Below are 27,748 nucleotides of genomic sequence, written 5' to 3' on the forward strand. Positions count from 1 at the left end.
TAGAAAGATGGCGCTGATGAATTTATTTTTATGGCAGCAATGGAGAGAACAGACCTATGGACACAGCGGGAGGGAGGAGGGAAAGGGTGAGATGTATGGAGAGAGTAACATGGAAATTTACGATACCATATGTAAAATAGCTAACCAATGGGAATTTGCTGTATGACTCAGGGAACTCAAACAGAAGCTCTGTGAAAATCTAGAGGGGTGGGATGGGGAGGGAGGCTCGGGAGGGAGGGGACATGGGTGTACCTATGGCTGATTCTTGTTGATGTTTGACAGAAAACAGCAAAATGCTGTAATTATCCTTCAATTAAAAAATAAAGTAGCAAAAAAAAAAAAATTGGCAGTACCACATAGCATGCAGGATCTTAGCTCCCCATCCAGGGATTGAACCCTCACCCTCTGCATTGAGAGCTCAGAGTCTTAACCACGGGATTGCCAGGAATGTCCCTCTCCATCTTTAAAATGAGAATGATAATATCTGCTTTATCCATGTCCAGGGGTCAGCAAGATCAAATGAGTTAACTATAGTACTTTCGCAAGTAAGTGACTGCAGAAGTGTATTCTGCCTGCATGCCCCAGCTCACATGCTGTCTCCTGTGTGAAGTCTTCAGTGTTTCCATGAGAATCCTGCCCATTGCAGTCCTCCTCTCTGAACCTGTCATCTGCTGACTTATATTCCAGTTGTTTATACGCCTTTAAAAAAAAAATCTCCCCTGTGACATATCATGCACGTAAACCCACCACCTGATAGAGGAGGTACCCATTAAACATTTATGGAGTGTTTTGCACAGAGCTTTTGCTGCCCCTTGGTCAGTTTTATAAGTACAAATAGGCAGTTCTGTAAGAATGAGAAGCCACCTGCTAGTTTGAAATAGCATAGTCTTATGTTTTAGAAGGTTTCCGTGGTGGCTCAGACAGTAAAGAATCTGCCTGCAGTGCAGGAGACCTGGGTTCAATCCCTGGGTCAGAAAGATCTCCTGGAGAAGGGAATGGCAACCCATTCCAGTATTCTTTCCTGGGAAATCCCATGGATAGAGGAGCCTGGTGGGCTACATACAGCCCATGGGTTCACAAAGAGTTGGACACAACTAAGCACACACGTATGGGCACTGAAAATGTTTTAGAAAGATGTTTCTGGAGGGCCAATGAAGGGTGAGCTGGAAGAGATGGGTAGAGAGACAGAAGCATTGGTGACACTGTGGAAGAGGACTGGGACCCCTTAATCTCCATCCAACAACCTGTTCCTTTATGTGGACAACAGACATTTTTGTCATTCTGGGGCCAAATGACCTGGAGCCCACACCACACCCCTTTCTCTGTCCATGCAATTATCCTGGCAGGAATATTGGAGAGGGTTGCTGTTTCTTACTCCAGTGGATCTTCCCGACCCAGGGATCGAACCTGGGTCTCCTGCATCCACAGCGGGGTTCTTTACCACTGGGCCACCTGAGAAGGCCCACCTCCTAGATAGTCGAGCAAACACTGTACAGGAACCAGGAGACCAGATGCAGATCCTGCAGTGGCCTAGCTATGAAATAGGGAGGACCTGAACCCTAGAATCTAGAAAGATGCTCAGGATCCATAGAACTTGGTGGCCAACAAGAGATGGGGGAGGTGGCTGAAGGCGTTAAGGTGGTGGATTTGGGAGTTTCTAGTTGGGAAAACTGAAGGTGCAGTTTAGGGGGATGAAAATAATCTAGCGTTGCTATTATTTTCATAGCTTTGCTTACTATTTCAATAGTAGACTATATGCTGTGTGCTGTGCTGTGCTTAGTTGCTCAATCATGTCTGACTCTTTGCGACCCCATGGACCACACCTGCCAGGCTTTGTGGAAATGTCAAATGAGTAAGAAAAGCATAAAGAAGAAAGTAAAATTGCCCAAAATGCTAAAACCCAGTGAGAACATTTCAGTGACTCTCCTTCTGGGTTCCACAGCTGGCTTTTCTCACTGAACAGTTTGCCCAAGACATTTATGTAGGTCAATAAGTGTAGACCAACCAGGGGCCACACAGAGCCTAGAACCACAGGAGCCAAAATGGGAGAGGGCCTACGGGCAAAAAATGTGTTTCCCCAGAGATGTCCATAGGATTTGGCAGATAAAAAGCCAGTCGCCTTTATTTTCTTTCTCGGGTCATCAGGGGCCTGGTAGTAACGAGATGGGTGGGAAGTGGAAGTGGCAGTGGCTTTCTGGGCTGCCCTCTGCCTTTGCGCATGTCCACAGGCCACAGACCACACCCTCAGCTCCCATCAGACCTGCCCTCCTCCCTCCCTAGTGGAAGTTGAATACGACAAAGACTGCACAGTTCTCTAGAATTATGAGGAACCCCAGAGACCCCTCTCCTAGGCCTCCTCCCACCTGCCTCTACACCTGCTCATTTCGCACTCTCACCCTTCCTCTGCCTCTGCCCCACCCCCGTAGACTCTAAAGCCCTTTTTAGCTGCACACGTTTTTTCTGTCCTTCAAATCAGTACCTGTCCATATGACAATTCCCAGCCTCACTTATAAGAGAAATGCAAATGGAAACTATGGTGAGCTCCTGTTTTTCACCTGTCCATCTGGCAAAGATCATTACATTGAATAACACTATGTGGGCAGGGGCTTGGTGAGATGAGCTCCTTTGTGCATTGCTGGTAAGGGTGTAGACAGGGAGGTCTTTGGTAATACTCTCCAAAAGCCAGGGATCCAGGGACTTCCCTGCTCGTCCAGTGGCTAAGACTCTGTGCTCCCAATTCAGGGGACTGGGTTTCGATCCCTGGTCCAGGAACTAGATCCCACATGCCACATTTAAGAGATCCTATGTACTGCAACTAAGATACGGAGTAGCCAAATAAATATTTTTTAAAAAAAGCCAAAGGTGCATACCTTTGACCTAGCAGTTCCCTCACAACTGGAAATAGGTCCTACAACTGTACTCAGACATGAGCAATGTGATGAAGATATTCATGGTGGCAAAAGACTGGGAAGCACCTGTATGTCTATGACTGTGCAGCTGGCTAGAAGGTTGTGTTACCTTCATTCTGTGGACAACATGGGCTGTTACCAAAATGAAGCAGCTCTGCATGTGCTGATGTGTGATCAGCCCCAGGTACGCATGATGGTGGTGCAAGGGCAGAGGCCATAGCAGGGCCGTGACAGATGATTGTACCTGGAGGCAGGGATGTGCTGTCAGTATATACCAGACATGGCCACAACAAGACCAGAGCCAGGAGGGAGAAGAGAAGGGGTCAAGCAGGGGCCCTCCCAGGGAACAGATGGCCAGGTCTTCAACACAAATCCCTGTGAAGAAGCTTCTTTCTCTATGATTGTCAGGAAGTGAGCACAGATACTGCCTGGGCCCAGCAGCATGCATGCATCCTAAGTCGCTTCAGTTGTGTCAGGCTCTTTGCCACCCCATGGATTGTAGCCCGCCAGGCTCCTCTGTCCATGGGATTCTCCAGGCAAGAATACTGGAGTGGGTAGTCATGCCCTCCTCCAGGGAATCTTCCTGATCCAAGGGTTGAACCCACATCTCCTGCGGCTCCTGTGTTGCAGGTGGATTCTTTACCGCTGAGCCACCGGGGAAGCTCCTGGGCCCAGCAGACCCAAGGTCAAAACCACCGCAAGAGGGTACATAGGACATAGGAGGTGCGTAACTCCAGACTTGGAAATGAGGACCCAAAAGCAGTTTGACTTTTCTGGAAAGCCCAGGTCTCCACCCAAGAGGCCCCTTTACCACAGAGTGGGAGCCCCCACAGCTCTGGACACAGAGTTCCCCTGCTCCCTCCAGAAGGAGGACACTGTAGTCAGGAAGACGTGCCTGGTCGAGTGTCCCGCTCTCCCTCAAGACCACTTCAGCTGAGGACCATGCATGGCAGCCTCCCACCACCTGTGGACACAGCCAGCAGCCCCAGCCAGTTGGGGCAGACCTGAGACTCCCTCAGCTTCTCCTGCCCACAGGCCCTGTTGTTGCCCCAGCCAGTCATAAGCATGTCTTCCCCACACTGTGGTCGGCGACTCACCGTGGGAGCTCACAGTCAGCCACAATGGGAAGATTTTCACCATGAATACCAGCAAGTGTTGCAAAGCAGGCTTTATCTTTCTGTTTTCGCTTAGACAGCCAGTTGTTAAACGTTTACCTGTACAGGATCTCTCCCCACGGAGCACCCGGAGATGAATAAGGGGCTGAACCCTATTAATTAGCTCTTCCCTGCCCCTGGGAAAAGTGTGGGTAAGAGGCTTATTGCACAAAAATTACTACATTTTAGTGACTAAACATGTATTTCCTGAGAGCTTGTCATGTGCCCGACCTTGGTCCCCTCCTGGGTGACCATTCCTGTAAATAAAAAACCCTTTATTCCCATTTTACAGGAGAGAAAGCAGAGGTTATTCAAGGTCAAGAAACGTCCTCAGGATCATAGCTCGGAAAGCGGGGATCAGATTACCCGAGTTCTGCATCCATTGGGCCCTTCAACTCAGGCTCCTCTCCCGGGCACCCCCTGTGCTTTAGACAAGCATTTGATTTCTCTTCCATAGAAGGCCATCTGGTTTGGGTCCCAACACTCAGGCTGATAAACTGAAACACTCTCATTTTAAAAGGGGAGATGGCCTAGTTCAGACAGGTTAGAGAGAGCCTGGAACCCTGCTCTCTCACCTTTTGTGCTCTGTCCTTTCACCACTAGAAATCGGCCTTTGGTGGAGATATTTTTTAAAACAACTCTTTCTTCAGCTCTGGTGTTGATCAGTTGCTAGGTTCTGTCTGCCTCTTTGCAACCCCGTGGATTGCAACACGCCTGGCTCCTCTGTCCTCCACTATCACCTAGAGTTTGCTCAATGTCCATTGAGTCGGTGATACTATCTAACCATCTCATCCTCTGTCACCCCCTTCTCCTCCTGCCCTCAGTCTTTCCCAGCATCAGGGTCTTTTGCAGTAAGTCAGCTCTTCACATCAAGTAGCCAGAGTATTGGAGCTTCAGCATCAGTCCTTCCAATGAATATTCAGCGTTGATTACCTTTAGTACTGACTGGTTTGATCTCCTTGCCCTCCAAGGGACTCTCAAAAGTCTTCTCCAGCACCACTGTTCGAAAGCATCAATTCTTTGGCGCTCAGCCTTCTTTATGGTCCAACTCTCATATCTGTACATGACTACTGGAAAAAATATAGCTTTGACTATATGAACCTTTGCTGGCAAAGTGATGTCTCTGCTTTTTAATACGCTGTCTAGGGTTGTCAAAGCCTTTCTTCCAAGAAGCAAGCATCTTTTTATTTCGTGGCTACAGTCACCGTCCACAGTGATTTTTCAGCCCAAGAAAATAAAATCTGTCACTTGGGAGTTCCCTGGCAGTCCAGTGGTTAAGAATCTGTGCTTCCAATGTCGGGGGCACTGGTTTGATCCCTGGTTGGGGAACTAAGATCACACATGGTACAAGATGTGGTCAACAAAGGGAAAAAAAAATCTGGTAGGCAAAATGGCCAGATTCTCTGAATTGGGAGGGGAAGATAATAGTTTGAGGCCATCCAGGAAAGAAGGGGAATTATTGGGGGAAAGGGCAGGATATGGATACTTATGGGGAAACTAAAACCCAGCCAGCCCACTCTTATTTTTGAGTTTACTCTATAGTCATGGAATGTTCTTGGAGCCCCTCTGCTGCCAGTGCACAGAGGGGCTCCAAAAATATTTATTGACTAAGTTGCTGTGACAGGTGCTGGAGAGACAAAATTCCCTTCCATGGCTTAAAACACTAGCCAAATGTGGTTCTAAATAACTTTTCCGAGGAAAATTGGGTCTGTCATACTAAATTGAAAAGTCGCTTATAGGGATTTATAGATTTATTAATTGGATTTATTTGTAACAACTCACCTATTAAAAAAACTTCAAGAAGGAACACAGCCATCTACACTTGAGCAAAACCAAAAAAGGTGATTGTATTGGGGGTTTAGTGCTATTCAGAAAATTAAGCAGATGCAGAAACTACTCATCTATAGATAAATAAGGGATAAGAGTGTAAACCTTGTTTTTTATACTTTTTCTCCTGTAACTGTGTCTAATCCATCAAGTTTGGGAATCAGTTCTTCTAATGCATGCTCAGTCGCTCAGTCGTGTCTGAATCTTTGCAACCCCATGGATTGTAGCCCACCAGGCTCCTCTGTCCATGGGACTTTCCAGGCAAGAATACTGGAGTGGGTTGCCATTTCCTCCTCCAGGGGGTGTTCCAACCCAACAATCAAACCTGGGTCTCCGGTGTCTCCTGCATTGCAGGCATATTCTTTACCACTGAGCCATTGGGGAAGCCAGTTCTACTACTTTCATTTATCTTTTTCAGTGACTTTTTTTTTAAATTGAGCTGTGCCAGGTCTTAGTTGCAGTGCTCAGGATCTTTGATCTTCCATTGTGGTGTGTGGGATCTTTTTTAGTTTTGTTGTTGTTCAGTGGCTCAGTCATGTCTGCTCTTTGCAACCCTATGAATTGCAGCACGCCAGGCTTCCCTGTCCTTCACTATCTCCTGGAGTGTGCTCAAACTCATGTCCATTGAGTCAATGATGCCACTCAACCATCTCATCCTCTGTCACCCAATTCTCCTCCTGTCCTCAGTCTTTCCCAGCATCAGGGTCTTTTCCAGTGAATCGGCTCTTCGCATAAGGTGTCCAGAGTACTGGAGCTTCAGCTTCAGCATCAGCCCTTCCAATGAATATTCAGGGTTTATTTCCTTTAACATTGACTGGTTTGATCTCCTGCTGTCCAAGGGATTCTCAAAAGTCTTCTGCAGTGTCACAATTTGAAACCATCAATTCTTCAGCACTCAGCCCTCTTTACAGTCCGACTCTCACATCCATACATGATTACTGGAAAAACCATAGCTTTGACATATGGACCTTTGTTGGCAAAGTGATGTCTCTGCTTTTTAATACACTGTCTTGGTTTGTCATAGCTTTTCTTCCAAGGAGCAAACGTTTTTGGCTGCAGTCACCATCCACAGTGATTTTGGAGCCCAAGAAAATAAAATCTGTCACTGTTTCCATTTTTTTCCCCCATCTACTTGCCATGAAATGATGGGACTGGATACCATGATCTTTGTTTTTTGAATGTTGGGTTTTAAGCCAGCTTTTTCATGCTTCTCATTCACCTTCATCAAGAGGATCTTTAGTTCTTCTCCGCTTTCTGGCATTAGGGTGGTGTCATCTGCATATCTGAGGTTATTGATATTTCTCCTGCCAATCTTGATTCCAGCTTGTGCTTCATCCAGCCCAGCATTTCGAATGATGTACTCCTCATGTTAAGTTCAACAAGCAGTCAATAGCCTGGATGTACTCCTTTCTCAATTTGGAAACAGTCCATTGTTCCATGTCTTGTTCTAACTGTTTCTTTACCTGCATACAGGTTTCTCAGAAGGCTGGTAAGGTGGTCTGGTATTCGCATCTCTTTAAGAATTTTTCCACAGTCTGTTATCCATACAGTCAAAGGCTTTAGCGTAGTCATTGAAGCAGAAGTAGATGTTTTTATGGCATTCTCTTGCTTTTTCTTGGAGAAGGCAATGGCAATCCACTCCAGTACTCTTGCCTGGAAAATCCCATGGACAGAGGAGCCTGGTAGGCTGCAGTCCATGGGGTTGCGAAGAGTTGGACACGACTGAGCAACTTCACTTTCACTTTTCACTTTCATGCATTGGAGAAGGAAATGGAAACCCACTCCAGTGTTCTTGCCTGGAGAATCCCAGAGACATTGGAGCCTGGTGGGCTGCCGTCTGTGGGGTCGCACCGAGTCGGACACAACTGAAGCGACTTAGCAGCAGCAGCAGCAGCTTGCTTTTTCTATGATCCAGCAGATGTTGACAGTTTGATCTCTGATTCCTCTGCCTTCTCTAAATCCAGCTTGTATTTTTTTTGTTACAGCATGCAAACTCTTAGTTGCATTGTGTGGGATCTAGTTCCCTGACCAGAGATCAAACCTAGGCATCCTGCTTTGGGAGTGCAGCATCTTAGCCACTGGACCACCAGGGAAATCCCTATAATACAATTCTTGTTGTTAAAAATCACCTTTAAAAGGAATCGGAGAGTGTTCTGCATGGTGTCCTTGTTGCTGTAGGGTGGATGGCCATCTGCCTTCAGGGTTGGGTCTCTGGCCTGTGTTCCTGGGTGGCTCACCCACCATATGATCTGGGAGGGAGGCTTGGGAAGGTCTTTTCTGTATTAAAAGGGGCCCAATTCTAGTGTCCCAGAATCTTCATTCACCATGAGGGACCAAAGAGGCAGGAAAGACTGGTCACCTAAGCTGGTGAGCTTCTGCTCCAACACATGAAAACCATGAGACAGGAAAGGTAGGGACAGGGGCCCTTTCTTTCTGTGCCAGGTCTGTCCCTCCACTCAAGGAGAAGAGGAGGGATTCTGTGGAGTGGAGCTGACTTGCCTTCTGGCTTCCGGCTGTAAGGAGCCCCTAACTGGGAACACTGATGTTGCGTCTGTACCATGAGGCTTTGCTTCCTCTCTTGCCTGGCCCTGCTTACAGGGTTTTCTGTGAGAACACTTAGATGGGGAGAATGTGGGCGTTGCCAAGAGTCTTGGAGTGTCTTTTCTCCATTACAGCAAGTTTGGAACTGGGGGGCCTGGCTGGGGAAGGGGCTGTCCCTACCTTCTGGGAGGCAGAGGGTTAATCTCCAGAGCTCATTGGCAGTTCTACCTCTGGACAGGGCATGCTGGGATTTCCTCCCAGCTGTTTTACATCATGAAGATTTGTGTGCTGGGGAAATTCCAGGGCACAGCTGCAATTAATCTGCTGCACAGTCTCCAGGCGCAACATGGTTCTGCAGACCCAATGCTCCACCTCCCTCTAGGAGGAGGGCTCTGGTTTTCCAGTGAGAGACCCTACACAGGGACCCTTCCCCAGGCTGGACCTGAGCGGAAACTGCCCAACTGTGCTGTGCTTAGTTGCTCAGTTGTGACTGACTCTTTGTGACCTCATGGACTGTAGCCCACCAGGCTCCTCTGTCCCTAGGATTTCCTAGGAAAGAATATTGGAGTGGGTTGACATGCCCTCCTCCAGGGAATCTTCCCAACCCAGGGATATAATTCAGGTCTCCCACATTGCAGGTGGATTCTTTATTGTCTGAGCCACCAAGGAAGCCCCTGCCCACCTGGCCAAGGGCTATCCCCACGGAGGGGGCTGGGGAGGGGCCCGAGATACTGAAAGGATCCCAGAACATTCAGAAAAAGAGCAGGAGCACCTCTTATAAATAATAAGGCCAAAATAACACTGATAGCGGGGCTTCCCAGGTGGCACTAGTATTAGAGAACCGGCCTGCCAATGACCTAAGAGACGCAGGTTTGATCCCTGGTCAGGAAGGTCCCCTGGAGAAGGGCATGGTGACCCACTCCAGTATTCTTGCCTGGAGAATTCCATGGACAGAGGAACCAGGCGGGCTACAGCCCATGGGGTTGCAAAGAGTCAGATGCGACCAAGCCCGCAGGCAGGCAGTGCTGATAGCAACATTTGATAAAGACGTCAGCAAGGAAGGAAGAAAGGAAGGAAGGAAAGAAAACTGTTCAGTCTCACTTAAGAATATAGAAGTAAAAATCTGCAAATATTCATGTTTAGCATTGCACAATACAGACAAGTACAAACAAGCCACTGTGATCGAATAGGATTTACCTGGAGAATGCGAGAGTGCTTCAGTGTAAGGAAATCTGTTCTAGGTACAATCTCCAGTCTGAGTCAAGTAAGAGAAACCACCTCTTCAGTAGATCCTAAGAGAAGTCAACAACTGTCCCAGTGAAAGAGATTTGAAAATAGGAATAGAATCATCCTTCCTTAACAAGGTAAAGACACATTCTTAACCACAGCCTCACTCTACTTAACTGAACCACAATACCACAATAGCAGATCTTCCTATATACATATATATATGTATATGTATGTGTGTGTGTATAAGTGAATCACTGTGCTATACACCTGAAACTGGCGCAACATTGTAAATCAACTATAAAAAGTAGAGACAGGAAACTTCCCTGGTGGTCCAATGGCTAAGACTCCACGTTTCCAATGCCGGGGCCACCGGTTTGATCCCTAGTTGGGGAACTAAGATCCTACATGCTGCACGGCCTGGCCAAAACAAAAGAAAATTTTTTTAAAAAACACTTTAAAAACTTCAAGTGTGTTCCATGGAACCCTCACACCCGGAAAAGAGTTTCCCAGATTCAATAAGATTGGGAAACTGCCTACCCGGCCTGTCTCAGAGAGTCACCGCACACAGCAGCATGTTAAGTAGCATTTGTAAATTGAGGGTTAGCAGTCCTCACCATTGGGGTCCTCACCATTCTTTCTGTTTTTTTGAGAATCAAAAGAGAGTGCTTATCCCATAAGCAGTGGCTCTTGCTATTGCTTGGCCATCGATGCATTGAGGCCCCACAGGTCCCTTGTGTCCCATCCCAGTGAGCATCCCCTATTAGGGAGGTGCTGAAGTCCGACCATGATAGACTGGTCAGGAGCCAGCTGTGGCCAGTTGGACGGAGCCTAGGCTGGGCTTGGAGAAACCAGCAGTTTTCATTTGCCCACAGGCCATCACTATGCAGAGCATCTAGGCTCAGCCACACATCTCTTAATCCCCAAGAACATGTTCTCCACCAATGAGTGATGAGCCCCGTGGGGCTGGCCGCTCGCACATGAGAATTACAGCCAAGAGAGATTTATTTCCGCTGAACATCGGGCTGAGCCTGACTTAGGAATTCAGAAGTGCACAGCCACCTCCAAAGGTCTGGGGATGCGGTTGGGAACGCTTACAAGGGGATGTTGCTGGCTCCTTCTGTCCCAACCGGTGGTGCTGGGGAGCTCAGCTGTCCCTTTAGAATGCTCCTTTCCTCAGAATTATGATGCAGAGATATTCCATAACACCAAGCTGCAGGGGCTCCAACTCTTACCGGTCTCTCCCCATCCCTTACCATCACCACTGGCTTCAAAATCTTAAAAAAAAAAGAGTAGAAAGAATAGAAAAAAACATCCAAAGAGTAGAAAGAGGGAAATGACAGCCCTCCATTTCCCTACCTTTTGGGGATGAGATATTTCTGAACACAGGCACACACCCATGTGCCACACCCTCAACCTTCATGGCTGGAACTGGAAGTGTCCTGGGGAGATGCATGCTATTCCTGGAACCCCCTCTCCACGCCTACCTGACTTATCTGTAAGGAGCCAGACTTCAGCGGTGGACCAGGCTAAAGATCTTTAGCCACCCTCCAAGCTTCCAGGTTTCAGTTTTGATTAGTGAGTGAGAGTGGACCCTGTGTGCAGGAAAGAGATCCCTCCTACACTGTTGGTGGGAATGTAAGTTGGAGCAGCCACTCTGGAAAAACTAAAAACGGAGTTACCTTATGATCCAGCAATCCCACTCCTAGGCAAATATCTGGAGAAAACTGTAATTTGAAAAGATACATGCAGCCCCGTGTTCATAGCAGCACTGTTTACAGTAGCCGAGACACGGAAGCAACCCTAACATCCACTGACAGATAAATGGATAAAGAGGATGTGGTACATATACACTATGGAATATCGTTGTTGTTGTTTAGTTGCTAAGTCGTATCTGACTCTTTTCGTCCCTATAGCCCACAAGGCTCCTCTGTCCATGGGATTTTCTAGGCAAGAATACTGGAGTGGGTTGCCATTTCCTTCTCTGGGGGATCTTTCCAACCCAGGGTCAAACCTGTTCTTCCTTCTTGGCAGGCAGATTCTTTACCCGAGCCACCTAAGAAGCCCATGATGAAATGTTACTCAGCCATAAAAAATAATAAAATAATGCTATTTGCAGCAATATAGATGGACCTAGATATTATCATAGTAAGTTAAGTAACTCAGACAAAGACAAATACCATATGATATCACTTATGTGGAAATCTAAAATATGATACAGGGCTTTCCTGGTGGCTCAGCTGCTAAAGAATCCACCTGTAATGTGGGAGACCTGGGTTCAATCCCTGGGTTGGGAAGATCCCCTGGAAAAGGGAAAGGCTACCCACTCCAGTATGGCCTGGAGAATTCCATGGACTGTATAGTTTATGGGGTTGCAAAGAGTCAGACTCTTTGCAGATTAAGTGTCCACAAAAAATAAATAAATAAAATATGATACAAATGAACTTACTTACAAAACTAAACAGACTCACAGACATAGAAAATAAACTTATGGTCACCAAAGGGCAAAGGGGGTGGGAGAAGGCTAAATTAGGAATTTGGGAGTAGCCAATACAGGCTGCCATGTGTAAAATAGAGAGCCCTACTGTATAGCACAGGGAATTGTATTCAATATCTTATAATAACCTATAATGAAAAAGAATGCACACACACACACACATAGATAGGCAGTTTTGCCCCTCCCAGAGATATTTGGTGAAGTCTGGAAATTTGGCAAAGTCTGGAGACATTTTCGGTTATTATAACCAGGCAGAAGAGTGAATGCTACTGGCATTCAGTAGGTAGAAGCCAGGGATGCTGCTAAACAACTTCAAATGCACAGGACAACCCCCACAACAAAGAATTTTGTAGCCCCAAATGTCAATGGTGCCACAGTTGAGAAACTGCAAGAATCCTACAAGCTTGCTATGTCTACCAGCCCATAAGGTCAGCAGATACTATTCTTAAAGAGCCCAAACTCCAGCACTGTCCCAAATTAGGATTCAGATCAATTCCTCTGGACCACCCCAACATGCATGTCTAAGAACATCCCTGGAAAGCAACAAGAGTGAAGAGTGTTCAGTGTTGACCCTTGTGACTATAGATAGGGAATCAGATGCTGGAAGAGTTGATGGATTTTAGGAACACTGGTGTTTCACGTGGCAGGGAGTAAATTTGGAATACTTCACCCGGTATTTGTGGTTGTAGAGAAACAAATGTGATAATTAGTACTCACATGCAAGCTCTGGCCACCTCAAGAGTCCCTACAGTAATACATTGCTATGTATGTATCCATTCAGCTTCTGGGTGGCCAGCCCTGTTCGAGACATAAAAGGAGAGGGAAAAACCCATCAGAGCAAAGAAAAGGCTGTGGGGGGGCAGTGGAATGTTCCAGAAGATGGTGTTAAGAAAAGCTTTATGACTCATGTTGTGGTGAAGAGTGTGGGATTTGAAGTCAAGAGACCTCAGCTCCAGCTCTTCATAACGTGGGCAAGTCATCTACCCTGAATTTACTTCCATTAGCTGGTCTTGCAGATTAGGACAGCCACCCTAACATGTCGTAGCAGAGTTGTCATGGAGATTAAACTGGTTTACATATGTAAGTCTGCTGTGAAAACTGTCAGGGTGGCACAAATGTTGTTATTCACTGAGGAAATGAGTTTTTACTAATGATACATTTGTCCAGTGCCATTGACTTGCCAAAGGCATTTAAATCGCAGTTAGGGCATCTAGGAAATGCAGTCCCTGAGAAGGGAAATAGATGAGTGGAGGTGATAAGATCGACAGAGGGTAGGGACAAGAGATGACACTCAGTTGGGGGAGAGGCAGGGTACCCGAGGGCTCAGAGTGGACCTGTCCTTATTCATAAGGTCCCCATTCATTTCCACCTCCCACAGCCGGGCCCACTTGGCCCACCCCAGCTGCTGTCTGTCCACTCCCTGGGCCTCGGCTAATGTGTCCTTGGGCTGTGATTTCTGCCTGTGGACACCTTGTGGCAAGTCCAGCCCCTGCCCTCTCAGTCATATTTTTGTGGTTGATGGAGAGCAAAAGGGTACTGCCCATCCTCCTTTCCTGACCTGTGCTCAGAGCTCAAGGCCAAATCATGATTTTATTCCCCAGTCCCAAAATTGAAGCAAGGGGATAATTCAAAGACTTCTTTCGTCTCCCTGGGGAAACACTTCCTGGAGCCATCACTTCCCATGAGAGCTCAAATTTTCAAAGTAACCTCAAGAATTCTGCAAAGAGCCTGCATGGCTGGTCTGCTGCCCAGAAGCACCGTATCAGTGTTGACACTAAGCCAGCATGTGTGTTTTGCTCCCGGCAAAGATTAATGGTTTGCTTATGAAAATAATAGCTGCCATTTATCAAATGCCATCCATGGGCACAGGACTGTGTTCAAGACTTGGCATTGTCCCTAATCCTTCCAACAACCTGTCAAGTTAGTGATAATCGCCTTGCTCTATGGATGAAGAAACTGAGGTTCAGAGTTGTCAAGACACTTATCCAGGGTTACACAGCATCATCAGCACAGTGAGAACCTGAGCCCATGGACACCCGACTCCAGAGCCCCTCACTGCCTCTTTACCCACTCTCTCCCAGGCTCTTGCCCAAGACTGTACTAGGCTGGCGTTGAGAAGATCACTTTTCATTTAAAGTGTGTGTGTGAGTGTGTGTGTGTGTGTGTGTTAGAGACGGTTTGGTTGGCGTTTTTGCAGTGATGCATGGGAGAGGGCAGGATACTGGAAAATCTTTTCAAGATCAAGAAACACTACAGCGAAGTCAAGATCCACATCCTTGAATAAGGACAGATATTCCCCGTGACCCTGGAGGTGTCAGGCAGATGGTTTGTATTCCTTCATTCCCCAGATTGCTCTGGAGAGGCTGTTTCCTGGGGAGTGTTGTGTGTGATACTGTGAGAGATGGAACTGAACAGGCAGGATCACCATCTTGGAGCCCTGGGTCCCTTGATGAGTCTTGCTTGTCTCACACCTAATGACTCTCACCAGTAGGGTCTTGAATATTATACTTTGGTTAGTTGTGCTGTCATGCGTTTACCCCAAAATGACGGAGAGGCTGATGGTGGTAGTGGTGTCGATGTATTGCTCTACTCTGTTCCGATCTCTGGACATTGACCCAGTAAGGAGCATGCAGGTCGAATGAAGCTTGGTGTCTGCCCCCTGACCCCTGGCCCTGGCTCACTTGGAGCTCTTGCGAGGCCCCCTCTCACCAGCCACATTGTTTTCTGTCCCCTGTGTAGTACCTGCAGATGAAATGGCCTCTCCTGGATGTCCCTGCCAGCGCCACAGTCAAGGACGCCAGGTCACCGTCCCCAGCACACTTGGTAAGTCTGTTTCTTCTTAAAGTGCAGAAGGGACACTCTCACTGACCTTGTCCCATATCACTGCCTCCACCTTCCCAAAGGTCTAGCAGCATTGCCCCAAGTGTGTGAGCCAGACGGTCAGGAGTGCAGCAATTAGAGTGTTGCCTTTGCATGTCCCCACCGCTACCACCTCGGCACATGCACACACCACCCAGGATGTCTGTGATCAGAAATGCCAGCCCTGCCCCTGGCTGGTGACCTTGGTCCTCCCCCACAGCCCTTCCACCTTCGCAGCCTAGTTCTTTCTCTTCCACTAGAGCTCGGTTCACAGCCCTCACTTCCTCTTCGGAGCTGCACAGCAACAGTTGAAGAGGCTGTTCTGTACAGGATGTTATAGGAAAGAATTAATTAAAATATATGCAAACAAAAATCCCCAAGGGCAACTGAGGTCTTTCTACTAATGTCCGAGGCAACACGGTCACAAAGGAAGGTCTGGAAGGTCCTGGGAGGAGGCGCAATGGGATCTGTCTCCTCACCTCAGGGCTTGCGACAGACTGAAATTGATAGGATAGGAGATGCTCCCAGCTAAGACCCTGTATCCCTCTTTCCTGGGCTTTCTTAGGAGCTTGGGGCAACCCACATGCCCCACAAGCTGACTAGTGTTGTTCCAGTGCAGTGAGTCTCAGAAACACAGAGCACACAGGTAGAAGGGAGACCTGGGAATATATGATGCTTCTAAAACTTAATTCTGTAAAATTTCAGTGGTTTTCCTCACTCACGCCCCCGCCCTTCCACCACGCTGGGCAGTTTACAAGCAAATCCCAGATGTAGAATTTCATCTCATTCATATTTTATCTCCTCTTATTTTAAAATCTCCTGACAGTCTTTTTTCATTAAAAGCTTAGAATCCGGTGCAGGAGATGCAAGAGATGTGGGTTCGATCCCTGGGTCAGGAAGATCCCCTGGAGGAGGAAATGGCAACCCACTCCAGTATTCTTGCCTGGGAAATCCCATGGTCAGAGGAATCTGGCAGGCTACAGTCGATGGGGTTTCAAAGAGTCAGACATGACTAAGCAACTGAGCACATAGCACACCTATCAAGTATACATCAATACAAAATAATAATTTTTTTAAAAAGCTTAAAAAAGAATTTAGAATTTAGTTGAGGAGAAGGAAGGTATCTCTAGAGAGATAAGTCATGGCACGGTGAGCTTGTATGATTTCCAGTAATCGTGAGACCAACTTCCAGTGTCTGAGCCCTTGGTAGTTTACAGACCAATGTCCTGGGTAGTTCTCAGGTGACTGTCGCAGCCATCCGGAGCAGGCTGCCCTGAGAGGTTCTATGGCCCATCACAAAGTCCTGAGCAACCTAAAGAACACGCCCCACGGCGGGGGCAGGCCTGGAAGTTGCCTGTGACCCTCTAGAGTCCAAGACAGCTGTTGATGGCCAAGAGCGAGCTGCAAGTGCCCACTAGTGGTCAGTCGAGGACTGGGCATCCCAACCACCCCCATCACCACCACAAAGCTGGCTTGTCCCCTCCCAGCACAGACATCTGTCTTTATTTCTTTCTAAAAAAAATTTGTTTTCGATTTATTTGTTTGTCTGTGCTGGGTCTCCATTGCTGCACAGGCTTTTCTCTAGTTGCAACGAGCGGGGCTGCTCTTTAGCTGTGGTGTTCAGGCTTCTCATGGCAGTGGCTTCTCTCGTTGCAGACCACAGGCTCTCAGAGCATTTGGGCTTCAGTAGTTGCAGCTTCTGAGCTCTAGAGTGTAGGCTCAGGAGTTGTGGCGCACGGAATTAGTTGCTCCGAGGCATGTGGAATCTTCCCGGACCTGGGATTAAACTCGAGTCTCCTGCACTGGCTGGTGGATTCTTTAGCACTGAGCCACCAGGGAAGCCCTCTTTGACTGTTTCAAATCCTTGCTCATGCCCCCCACCCATCCTGTGGCACATCCCCATCCAGCATCCTTCACATCCTGGCTGCATATCTTCAAAAATCTCCATCTGCATTCAGAGGAGGTGAATTATTTTTAAAACAAGCACATAAACTCTTTGAGTTTGCCATCCCTCCTGCTGCACAGAATGATCCAGCTCTGAAAAATAAAACAAAAAGCCTGCCACCAGCCCTCCTCTTCCTCCTGTATTTCCCTTCTAATATTCACCACCCAACTTCACGCAAGAGCTAGACCTTCCACCTTCATCCCTGATCTGTTTGCCATCTAATACCTAACAGCATTCATTTGCCCACCTTTTCTCAATCCTCTGCGTCGTATAATTCTTTTATTGGCCCCAGGAGACTGTATTAATTGTTGTTGTTCAGTCACTATGTTGTGTCCAACTCTTTTCGACCCCATGAACTGCAGTGCACGAGGCTTCTCTGTCCATCACTATCTCCCTGAGTTTGCTCACATTTATGTCCATTGAAATCAGTGATGCCATCCAACCATCTCATCCACTGTTACTCCCTTCTCCTCTTGCCTTCAGTCTTTTCCGATATCAGGGTCTTTTCCAATGAGTCGGGTCTTTGCATCAGGTGGCCAAAGTGTAGAAGCTTCAGCTTCAGCATCAGTCCTTCCAGTGAATATTCAGGATTGATTTCCTTTAGGATTGACTGGTTTGATCTCCTTGCAGTCCAGGGGACTCTGAAGAGTCTTCTCCAGCACCACAGTTTGAAAACATCAATTCTTCGGCACTCAGTCTGCTTTATAGTCTAACTCTCGCATCCATTCATGAGTATTGGAAAGACTATAGCTGTATTAATATACATTACCAAAATTTTTTTCCCTCTCTATGATTCCATTTTTTTTTTCAGACCCTTTTTCTCAAATAAATCAACTATTCATCCTCACTTATTATCTCAGTGTAAGTGACATAAAAATACATGAAATCCCTAAACTCTCCACAAGGTTCTCTACCCATAGCATCCACTGCCAGACAAACCTGCAGCCACTGAGAGACATCTGAGCACAGCTGGTGGAGCAGGGACTCATGTTATGTCTGAGAGTGGAAAACCATGAATAGTGGATACATTACGTTGTAGATAGAAAAATAGATACTTTTCTAGGAAGCTGTTTATTATCACACTCTGTACTCTTATACAGAAAAGCAGAAAAACAGGCCTCAAAAGCTGAAAGAGAACTTCATGGGAGAAAACCTTAACTTGATATTCTAGAAAATGGAAGGGGACCACCGTTTTCCATTTTCAAGTCAGAGCTTCTCATTCTATTATCTGAGATACACGTGTGTGTGAATAGGAGCCAAACCTGAAATGCCCAGGGAGGACGATGTGTGTTGGAGGTTGTGTGATAAAGTGGGTTTGAACCCCAACTCTGCCTCTTCCTACTTGTGAAGCTTCGGGAAATTACCTCATCTCTCTTTGCTTTGGTCTCCTCGTCTATAAAATAGGTATTAGAAGAGGATTTGACCTCAGAGTTGTGTGAAAATGAGCCCATGCATTGTAATGAGTTTAGAATTGTGCCTTGCACAAAATAAGCCTCAATAACTGCTAGCTTGCTACTATTACCACCACCACCACCTCTCAGTTCAGTTCAGTCACAACTGAGTGGACTTTGCCACCCCATGGACTGCAGCACACCAGGCTTCCCTGTCCACCACCAACTCCTGGAGCTTGCTCAAACTCATATCCATTGAGTCGGTGATGCCATCCAACCATCTCATCCTCTGTCATCCCCTTTCTCTTCCTCCCTTCAACCTTTCCCAGCATCAGGGTCTTTTCCAATGAGTCAGTTCTTCGCATCAGGTGGCCAAAGTATTGGAGTTTCAGCTTCAGCATCAGTCCTTCCAATGAATATTCAGGACTGATTTCCTTTAGGATGGACTGGTTGGATCTCCTTGCAGTCCAAGGGACTCTCCAGAGTCTTCTCCAACACCACAGTTCAAAAGCATCAATTCTTCGGGGCTCAGCTTTCTTTATAGTCCAACTCTCACATCCATACATGAATACTGGAAAAATCATAGCTTTGTCTAGACAGACCTTTGTTGACAAAGTAATGTCTCTGCTTTTTAATATGTTGTCTAGGTTGGTGATAGCTTTTCTTCCAAGGAGCAAGCATCATTTAATTTCATGGATGCAGTCACCATCTGCAGTGATTTTGGAGCCCCAAAAAATAAAGTCAGCCACTGTTTCCCCATCTGTTTGCCATGAAGTGATGGGACCAGGTGTCATGATCTTCGTTTTTTTGAATATTGGGTTTTAAGCCAGCTTTTTCACTCTCCTTTTTCACTTTCATCAAGTTGCTCTTCTGTTCCTCTTCACTTTCTGCCGTAAGGGTGGTGTCATCTGCATATCTGAGGTTATTGATATTTCTCCCAGCAATCTTGATTCCAGCTTGTGCTTCATCCAGCCCAGCATTTCTCATGATGTACTCTGTATATAAGTTAAATAAGCAGGGTGACAGCCTACCGCCTTGACGTACTCTTTTCCCAATTTGGAACCGGTCTGTTGTTCCATGTCCAGTTCTAACTGTTGGTTCTTGACCTGCATACAGATTTCTCAGGAGGCAGGTAAGGTGGTCTGGTATTCCCATCTCTTGAAGAATCTTCCACAGTTTGTTGTGATCTACACAGTCAAAGACTTTGGCATAGTCAATAAAGCAGAAATAGATGTTTTTCTGGAACTCTCTTGCTTTTTCTATGATCCAGCCGATGTTGGCAATTTGATCTCTGGTTCCTCTGCCTTTTCTAAATCCAGCTTGAACATCTGGAAGTTCACGGCTCATGGACTGTTTAAGCCTGGCTTGGAGAATTTTGAGCATTACTTTGCTAGTGTGTGAGAGGAGTGCAATTGTGCGGTAGTTTGAACATTCTTTGGCATTGCCCTTCTTTGGGGTTGCCCACCACCTCTAGCACTGCTATTAATAAGAGAGGGAAAGAAAATTAAAATACTATTATGGGAAGCTGCTATATAGAGCACAGGGAGCTCATCACAGTGCTCTGTGATGACCCAGAGTGGTGGGATGGGAGGAGTGTTTGGGGAGAGGGGTTATATGTATACATGTAGCTGATTCACTTTGTTGCACAGCGGAAACTAACACAACGTTATAAAACAATTATACCTCAATTTAAAAAGATAATAAAATAGGGACTTCCCCTGTGGTTCAATGGCTAAGACTGCATGTTCCCAATGCAGGAGGCCCGGGTTCGATCCCTGCTCAGGGAACTGGATGCCACATGCCGCAACGAAGCAGCTGAGACCTGACACAGCCAAATAAATAAATAAAAATATTTTTAAAAAATAAAATCTGAAAGAAATTAAATAAAATATTGTTGGGATTTCCCTGTTAGTCCAGTGGTTTAGAATCCACCTTCCAATGCAAGGGACGCAGGTTCGATCCCTGGTCAGGGACTAAGATTCCATGTGCTACAGGATGGCTAAACTCACATGCCCCAGCAAAGATTCCTTGTGCCTCAACTAAGACCCGATGCAGGCAAATAAATAAATAAGGATTTTAAAAATTAAAAATAAAAATACAATTTATTTAGCAGACTAAGAGGTGATGAATTTTGAAATTAGACACCAGACCAAACAGACACATTACACAGATAATAGAGATAACAAGCCTATAGAATTTAGCATCAGTGCTCCCAAGAATATGATTAAACTGGTCTGGGGTGGGGCTAGTATCTTAGTTTATCAGCGGCAAGCCAGAAGATTCTCTGAAAGATTCCCAGCAGCAGCCAGAATTGAGAATCACTGCCCTCACTGCAAACCAGAGGCAAAAGAGAAGCAGGTTCTCAGTGGCAACCAGAATTGAGAATCACTGCCCTCCCAGGGACAGCAGAGCCTGGTGGGCTGCCGTCTGTGGGGTCGCACAGAGTCGGACACGACTGAAGCAACTTAGCAGCAGCCCTCACTGCAAACAGAGGCAAAAGGGAAGTAGAAACCAGAAAACATTCTGGTCTACTGTCGGCTAGGTTTTCTAGGCTGGAAGTGTCAGCAGGTAACCAGGTTACCAGAAGTAGTTGGAGGTTTGGACACTTTTTTTTTTTAGAAAAATGAAAACACTTGATTTTGAAATTTCTTTTGGAATCATAAGTGAAATATTTTAAGATGAGTTTGGCCCTGGGGAAAGGGCAAGTGAAGGAAACAGCCTGCGTACTTGGAGAGACGGAGTGAGTCATGTCGAAGCTGCCTGTCAGGCAAATGCATATAAACAAGCCATCATGGGGCCAGGCTGGGGATGGAGTTAAGTGTTATTACCACTTGAATTTGTGTGCCTTCAAAACAAGCTCTAATAACTAAGTAGTAATGTCTGATTATTGCATGTGGACTGTTATCCTGACCCCTCACTGTGGCCCCACATACATGGTCCCTTCTCAGGCCCTCCACTCTCTCTATGGAACATGGTGCCCAACCACACAAAGCAAATAAATTGGCTTCCAGTGTATAACCAACTCAAGATAAAAACAACTCTCTTTTGTTCATGTTTGTTTACACAGCACCTGTCATAATGCCTGGCAGAATAGGTTCTCAGGGAGCATTTATGAATGGTTGTAGAATCAACGATCTGGGGACAGGTAGATGCCCACCTCTGAACCCCTCTCTGCCCGAGTCCAGTTTCTGTTCGCATTCGGGATTTTTAAGTGAATCTTTTTAAAAAATCTTTTTTATTTTTTGGCCCTGCAATGAGGCATATGGAATCTTGAGTTCCCCAACCAGGGATAGAACCCACGGCCCCTGCCTTGGAAGCGTGGCGTCAGTTCTAACTCCTGGACCACCACAGAAGTCCCTAATTAAATTATTTTGAAACCAGGAAAGTAATGTATGTGTGTGTATAATGGGGGCTTCCCAGGTGGCACTAGTGGTAAAGAATCTGCCTGCAATGCAGGAGACCTGAGTTCGGTCCCTGTGCCCTGGAGGAGGGCACAGCAACCCACTCCAGTATTCTTGCCTGGAGTATTCCATGGACAGAGGAGTCAGACATGACTGAGCAACTAACACACACAATTTATTTTGTGGATTATTATCTAATTCACAGTATATATTCAAATTTTGGTAAATGTCCCAGTAATTTCTGTTGAGTTGTATGTTTTTCTTGGTCCAGAGTTGGATCACAAATTACATCTCATTGACATGTCTTTTAGTCTCTTTTAATGTCCCAGAAAAGAAAGCCTTCCTAAGTGATCAATACAAAGAAGTAGAGAAAAACAATAGAATGGGAAAGAATAGAGATCTCTTCAAGAAAATCAGAGATACCAAGGAAACATTTCATGCAAAGATGGGCACAATAAAGGACAGAAACAGTATGGACCTAAAAGAAGCACAAGATATTAAGAAGAAGTGGCAAAAATACACAGAAGAACTATACAAAAAAGATCTTAATGACCCAGATAACCACGATGGTGTGATCATTCACCTAGAGACAAACATCCTGGAATTCAAAGTCAAAGGGGCCTTAGGAGGCATCACTACAAACAAAGCTAGTGGAGGTGATGAAATCCCAGCTGAACTATTTCAAATTCTAAACGATGATGCTGTGAAAGTTGCTGCACTCAATATGCCAGCAAATTTGGAAAACTCAGCAGTGGCCACAGGACTGGAAAAGGTCAGTTTTCATTCCATTCCCAAAGAAAGGCAATGCCAAAGAATGTTCAAACTGCTGCACAATTGCACTCATCTCACACTCAGAGTAACACTCAAAACTCTCCAAGCTAAGCTTCAACAATACGTGAAACGAGAGCTTCCAGATGTTCAAGCTAGATTTAGCAAAGGTAGAGGGGTGGGGAGGGGGGAAGGTAGACGAACCAGAGATCAAATTGCCAATATCCGTTGGATCATAGAAAAAGCAAGAGAATGACATAAAAACATCTACTTCTGGTTCTTTGACTACGCTAAAGCCTTTGTGTGGATCCCAGCAAACTGGGGAAAGTTCTTAAAGATGAGAATACCAGATCACCTTACCTGCCTTCCTGCGAAACCTGTATGCAGATCAAGAACCAACAGTTAGAACTGGACATAGAACAACAGACTGGTTCCAAATTGGGAAAGAAGTATGTCAAGGCTGTATATTGTCACCCTGCTTATTTAACTTATATGCAGAGTACATCATGTGAAACACTGAGCTGGATGAAGCACAAGCTGGAATCAAGATTGCCGGGAGAAATATCAATAACCTCAGATAATCAGATGACACCACCCTTATGGCAGAAAGTGAAGAAGAACTTTAGTTCTCTTTAGAGCCTCTTGATGAGAATGAAAGAGGAAAGTGAAAAAGTTGTCTTAATACTCAACATTCAAAAAACGAAGATCATGACATCTGGTCCCATCATTTCATGGCAAATAGATGGGGAAACAATGGAAACAATGACAGACTTTATTTTCTTGGGCTCCAAAATCACTGCAGATGGTGATGGCAGCCATAAAATTAAAAGATGCTTGCTCCTTGGAAGAAAAGCTATGACCAGCCGAGACAGCATATTAAAAAGCAGAGACATTACTTTGCCAAGAGAGATCTGTCTAGTCAAAGCTATGATTTTTCCAGTAATCATATATGGATGTGAGAGTTGGACCATAAAGCTGAGCACCGAAGAATTGATGCTTTTGAACTGTGGTGTTGGAGAAGACTCTGGAGAGTCCCTTGGACAGCAAGGATATCAAACCAGTCAGTCCTAAAGGAAATCTATCCTGAATATTCATGGTAAGGACTGATGCTGAAACTGAAGCTCCAATACTTTGGCCACCTGATGCAAAAAGAGCTGACTCATTAGAAAAGACCCTGATGCTGGGAAAGGTTAACGGCAGGAGGAGAAGAGGACGACAGAGGATGAGATGGTTGGATGGCATCACGGACTCAATGGACATGAGTTTGAGCAAGCTCCAGGAGTTGGTGATGGACAGGGAAGCCTGGCATGCTGCAGTCCGTGGGGTCACAAAGAGTCAGACACGACTGAGCAACTGAACTGACTGAACTGAATCTCCCAGACTTCCTTAGCCTTTGTTTTTCCTGACGTTGACATCTTTGGAAAAGTACAGACTAGCTGTTTTGTGGAACATCCCTCTATCTGGTGTATCTGAGATTTCCTCGTGGTTGGATTCCGTTTGTGTGTTTTGGCAAAAACACGACCACATTCAGATATCCCTCTCAGTGCCTCACATCGGGAGGCAAGTCTATGATGTCTATTTGTCCCAATGTCGGTGATGTTGGCTTGGATCATTTAATTAAGGTGATGTTTGACATGTGTTTTCTCTTTGAGGTTATTCTTTCCTTTTGTACTTAATAAGTTGCTCTGTAGGCAAAGGCTTGGAAGCTGCATAAATGTCCTGTTTCTTATTAAATTTGCACCCACGATTCATGGCATGCTTTGGTAATTATCTACCGCCATCATTCCTTTATTAGTTTCTGCCCTGAGATTTAGCTTGGGGAAAACCTTATTCATATCTCCTGGGCTTCCCTGGTGGCTCAGTAGTAAAGAATCCATCTGCCAATGCAGGAGATGCGGGTTCAGCCCCTGGGGCGGGAAGATCCCATAGAGAAGAAAAGGACAAACCACTGCAGTATTCTTGTCTGGGAAATCCCATGGACAGAGGAGCCTGGCAGGTTATAGTCCATGGGGTCACAGACTCGGATATGAGTTAGCAACTAAACAACAAGTCATATTTCCTACTTCATTACTCTTAGTGTAGAGCAAAGTGGACACTGTGGCAAGTCAAGTCTGTACATTGATGACACAAAAGTAAAAGAGGCGACAACTGAAAAACAGTCTGCAAATAGTGTTCCTTAAGAGGAGACCACAACCAGTAAAAACAACAGGCAATAAGAGAAGAAAGCAAAGCCGGGCTTTAAAAGGAAAGACTAGGGACTTCCCTGGCAGTGCAGTGGTTAAGACCTCCTCGATTCCATTGAAAGGGTATGGGTTCAATTCCTGGTTGGGGAACTAAGATACTGCACTGCACAGCCCAAAAATAAATAAATAAAAACTCAAGTGTATAGCTTGAAAGTGCTCGCCTGAATTCTACAAAGTAAATGAAAATTCACATGAACTTAGACACATCCTGGCAACAATCAGAATTGTAAGGGTTTAATTTTTTTTTCCCTTGTAAGCATCTATACAGGGCTTCCCTGGTGGCTCAGATGGTAAAGAATCTGCCTGCAATGCAGGAGAGCTGAGTTCGATCCCTGGGTTGAGAAGATCCCCTGGAGAAGGAAATGATAACCCACTCCAGTATTATTGCCTGGAGAATTCCATGAGCAGAGACTGGAGGACAACAGTTCACGGGGTCACATAGAGTCAGACATGACTGAGCAACTTACACTTTCACTTTCATCTATGCAGCAGGGGGAAAGGCCAGTATCAAAGGAAGAAAAAGAAAGGTAAATCCAGGGTTCTCTTTTGCTGCCTTTAATGCCAGCAAGCCATAGGTAAGTTTTGATAAGAAAAGTTTTTTAACCCAAGAATTTTGTGCCCAGTCCAATTTGCAAAGTCCTCAGAAATGTGCCACTGTTTCCAAGAAGGACCTGAAGCACATTCTAATTCCCCAAAGCATTTTCTCTCTGCTGCTGCGCTCCAGAGATCCTGGATTTATGTTCACATCTTTCCCAGCTTGCAGTGCACTACTTGCCACCTGCTTGAGAAGTTCAAAATGTATGTGTTAGTACATTAAGACAGACTTTCATCCCCTTGTTTTCTTCCCTGCGCTCCAATCCACTGTCTTCCGTGGAGTTGCTCAAACACACCTATCTTCCTGTCCACCTGGGAGCCACTACACTCTGGATGCCTTCTGCCCAAATGCCCTTCCCTCTCCTGCCCACACATCTCACTTCCACTGCTCTCATATTTTCATTCAAGAGTCATTTTCTGAGGATTTCCCTGGTGGTCCAGTGGTGAAGACTCTGCGCTCCCAATGCAGGGGGCCTGAGTTTCATCCTTGATCAGATAACTAGATCACATATGCCACAGCCAAAGATCCCACGTGCTACAGCTGAGACCCTGTGCAGTCAAATAAAGAAAAATCAAACAAGTCATTTTCTCATCGAGGCTTTCCCTGGTTGGCCTGTGTAACTTGTAACCTACATCTGCTCACATCTTTTTTCTTTTAATACTATTTTGGCTGTTCCAGGTCTTAGTTGCAGCACACAGGATCTTCAGTCTTCATTGTAGCATTCGAGATCTTTAATTATGGCATGTGCGATCTAGTTCCTTGATCAGGGATTGAACACATGTCCCCTGCCTTGGGAGCACAGAGTCTTAGCCACTGGATCACCAGGCAAGTCCCCCTCCTTGCTTCTTATCTGCCATCCCTGGCTTGATTTTTCTCCTTAGAGAAATGTATCACTATCTAATATTTTAGTTATTTATTTGTTTGGATTATTGTCTAGATAGACAGATTTTCTAGTGCATTCACAATACCTAGAACAGTGCCTGGCACGTAGTAGATACAGCATGAATACTTGTTGTGAGTCATGTTTTGTGCCAGGCCAGTTAGTTCAACAAGCAAATGATGCCATCGGAGACCCAGGTTCTTTCCATTTCTGCTGTTGGCCTCCAGCCCTTTGGCTACCCAACTCAGTGCCTGCTGTGTAGACAGTCTTCACAGACAGTTACCCAATAAATCAATGTGTGAATTGCCAGGAAAATTCTGTATAGAAGATATACATGCAAATTTCCTTTCTTTAATAGGATATGATGACAGAATTAGCAAAGAACTTATATTTTTCCTTTTAAGTAGTATTTGTTAGAGAGCGGTGGGTATGTTTACTTAGAATTAGAGTTTTCCCCCTCAGTTTTCATTAGGTTCCTATTTGCCTTTGCTTCTATTATATGTTAATCCACCACTGTGAGTATACTGGTACTTTTTTTTTCTTGGCTTGCTGTGTGGCTCGTGGGATCCTAGTTCCCTGACCAGGGATCAAACACATGCCCCCTGCAGTGGAAGCCGGGAGTCCTAACTACTGGACCACCAGGAAAATCCTGGAGTGATACTTTAGGAAAAAACCAACTTCCTTTTCTCCTAAAGTCTTGCATTTAAGCATAGTCTCTTGAGAACAATTTTAAGAGAAGATTCCCTCAAGCAGTCAACAGACAATTGATTGTGGGTAGAGCATATTTTTTAAATATATAAAATCAGTTACGGTTAGTGACCCAGTGCAACTCTGAAGATCTTTGCTGGGCAGCCTGTTGACTGGTCTGTGTCTGCTTTGTGGAACATGGATACCACAGTTAAGGCTCCCCTTTACCTGACCTGAAAAGTCTTATCTTTCTGATCTCTGAAATTCAGATCAAGAAGAAAAGGAGATAGTGATCAAAGCCTAGGAGGCAGGAGGCTTTGTAAAGGCCTCAAACCACTGGCTTCCCCAGTGGTTCAGTGGCAAAGAATCCGCTTGCAATGCAGGAGATGCAGGAGATGTGGGTTCGATCCCTGGTTCAGGAAGATCCCCTGGAGGAGGAAATGGCAACCCACTCCAGTATTCTTCCCTGGAAAATGACATGGACAAAGGAGCCTGGTGGGCTACAGTCCATGGGGTCGCAAAGAGTCAGATACGATTGAGTAACTGAACATGCCTGAATGCAATGCAGTTACTGAGAGAAGCAGCTTTTGAAGAGGTGGCTGGTTCATCTGTGATGGAGCATTGGCTTTACTTAAAACTTAGAAGAAAGTCATGAACAGTAGAAGGGAGGATACATTGCTTCCTGGAGACCAGGAGTTTCCAGAACTTTAGCTTGGACCAACCCTAGAAAGGGGCTTCTCTGGTGGCTCAGCAGTAAAGAATCATCCTGCCAGTGCAAGAGACACAGGGTCGATCCCTGGGTTGAGAAGATGCCCTGGAGAAGT

At 45.8% G+C, this 27,748-nt stretch overlaps 1 protein-coding gene and 1 long non-coding RNA gene across 6 annotated transcripts in view; one reads left to right on the forward strand and one right to left on the reverse strand.

Annotated features, from left to right (window-relative positions):
• TCF7L1 (transcription factor 7 like 1) overlaps positions 1-27,748 on the forward strand; it is a 191,176-nt gene that overhangs the window by 149,341 nt on the left and 14,087 nt on the right. For 4 of the 5 annotated variants that reach the window (XM_081596928.1, XM_081596931.1, XM_081596927.1 and 1 more), the window contains one exon: positions 14,895-14,978. In XM_081596928.1, the coding sequence (XP_081453054.1) occupies positions 14,895-14,978 (84 nt within the window). Of the gene's footprint in view, positions 1-14,894; positions 14,979-18,255; positions 18,259-27,748 lie in introns of all 5 variants that reach the window. The other variant, XM_081596930.1, reaches the window with a different exon arrangement.
• Positions 10,649-12,954, reverse strand: LOC145547426 (uncharacterized). The gene is made up of 2 exons (XR_014083829.1): positions 12,873-12,954; positions 10,649-10,935 (listed from the first exon to the last, which is right to left on the reverse strand). It is a non-coding gene; the product is annotated as an uncharacterized LOC145547426 (long non-coding RNA).

The sequence above is a fragment of the Giraffa tippelskirchi genome, chromosome 4, assembly GCF_054371585.1.
Source record: "Giraffa tippelskirchi isolate mGirTip1 chromosome 4, T2T-mGirTip1v1.2.pri, whole genome shotgun sequence".
NCBI classification, from domain to species: domain Eukaryota; kingdom Metazoa; phylum Chordata; class Mammalia; order Artiodactyla; family Giraffidae; genus Giraffa; species Giraffa tippelskirchi.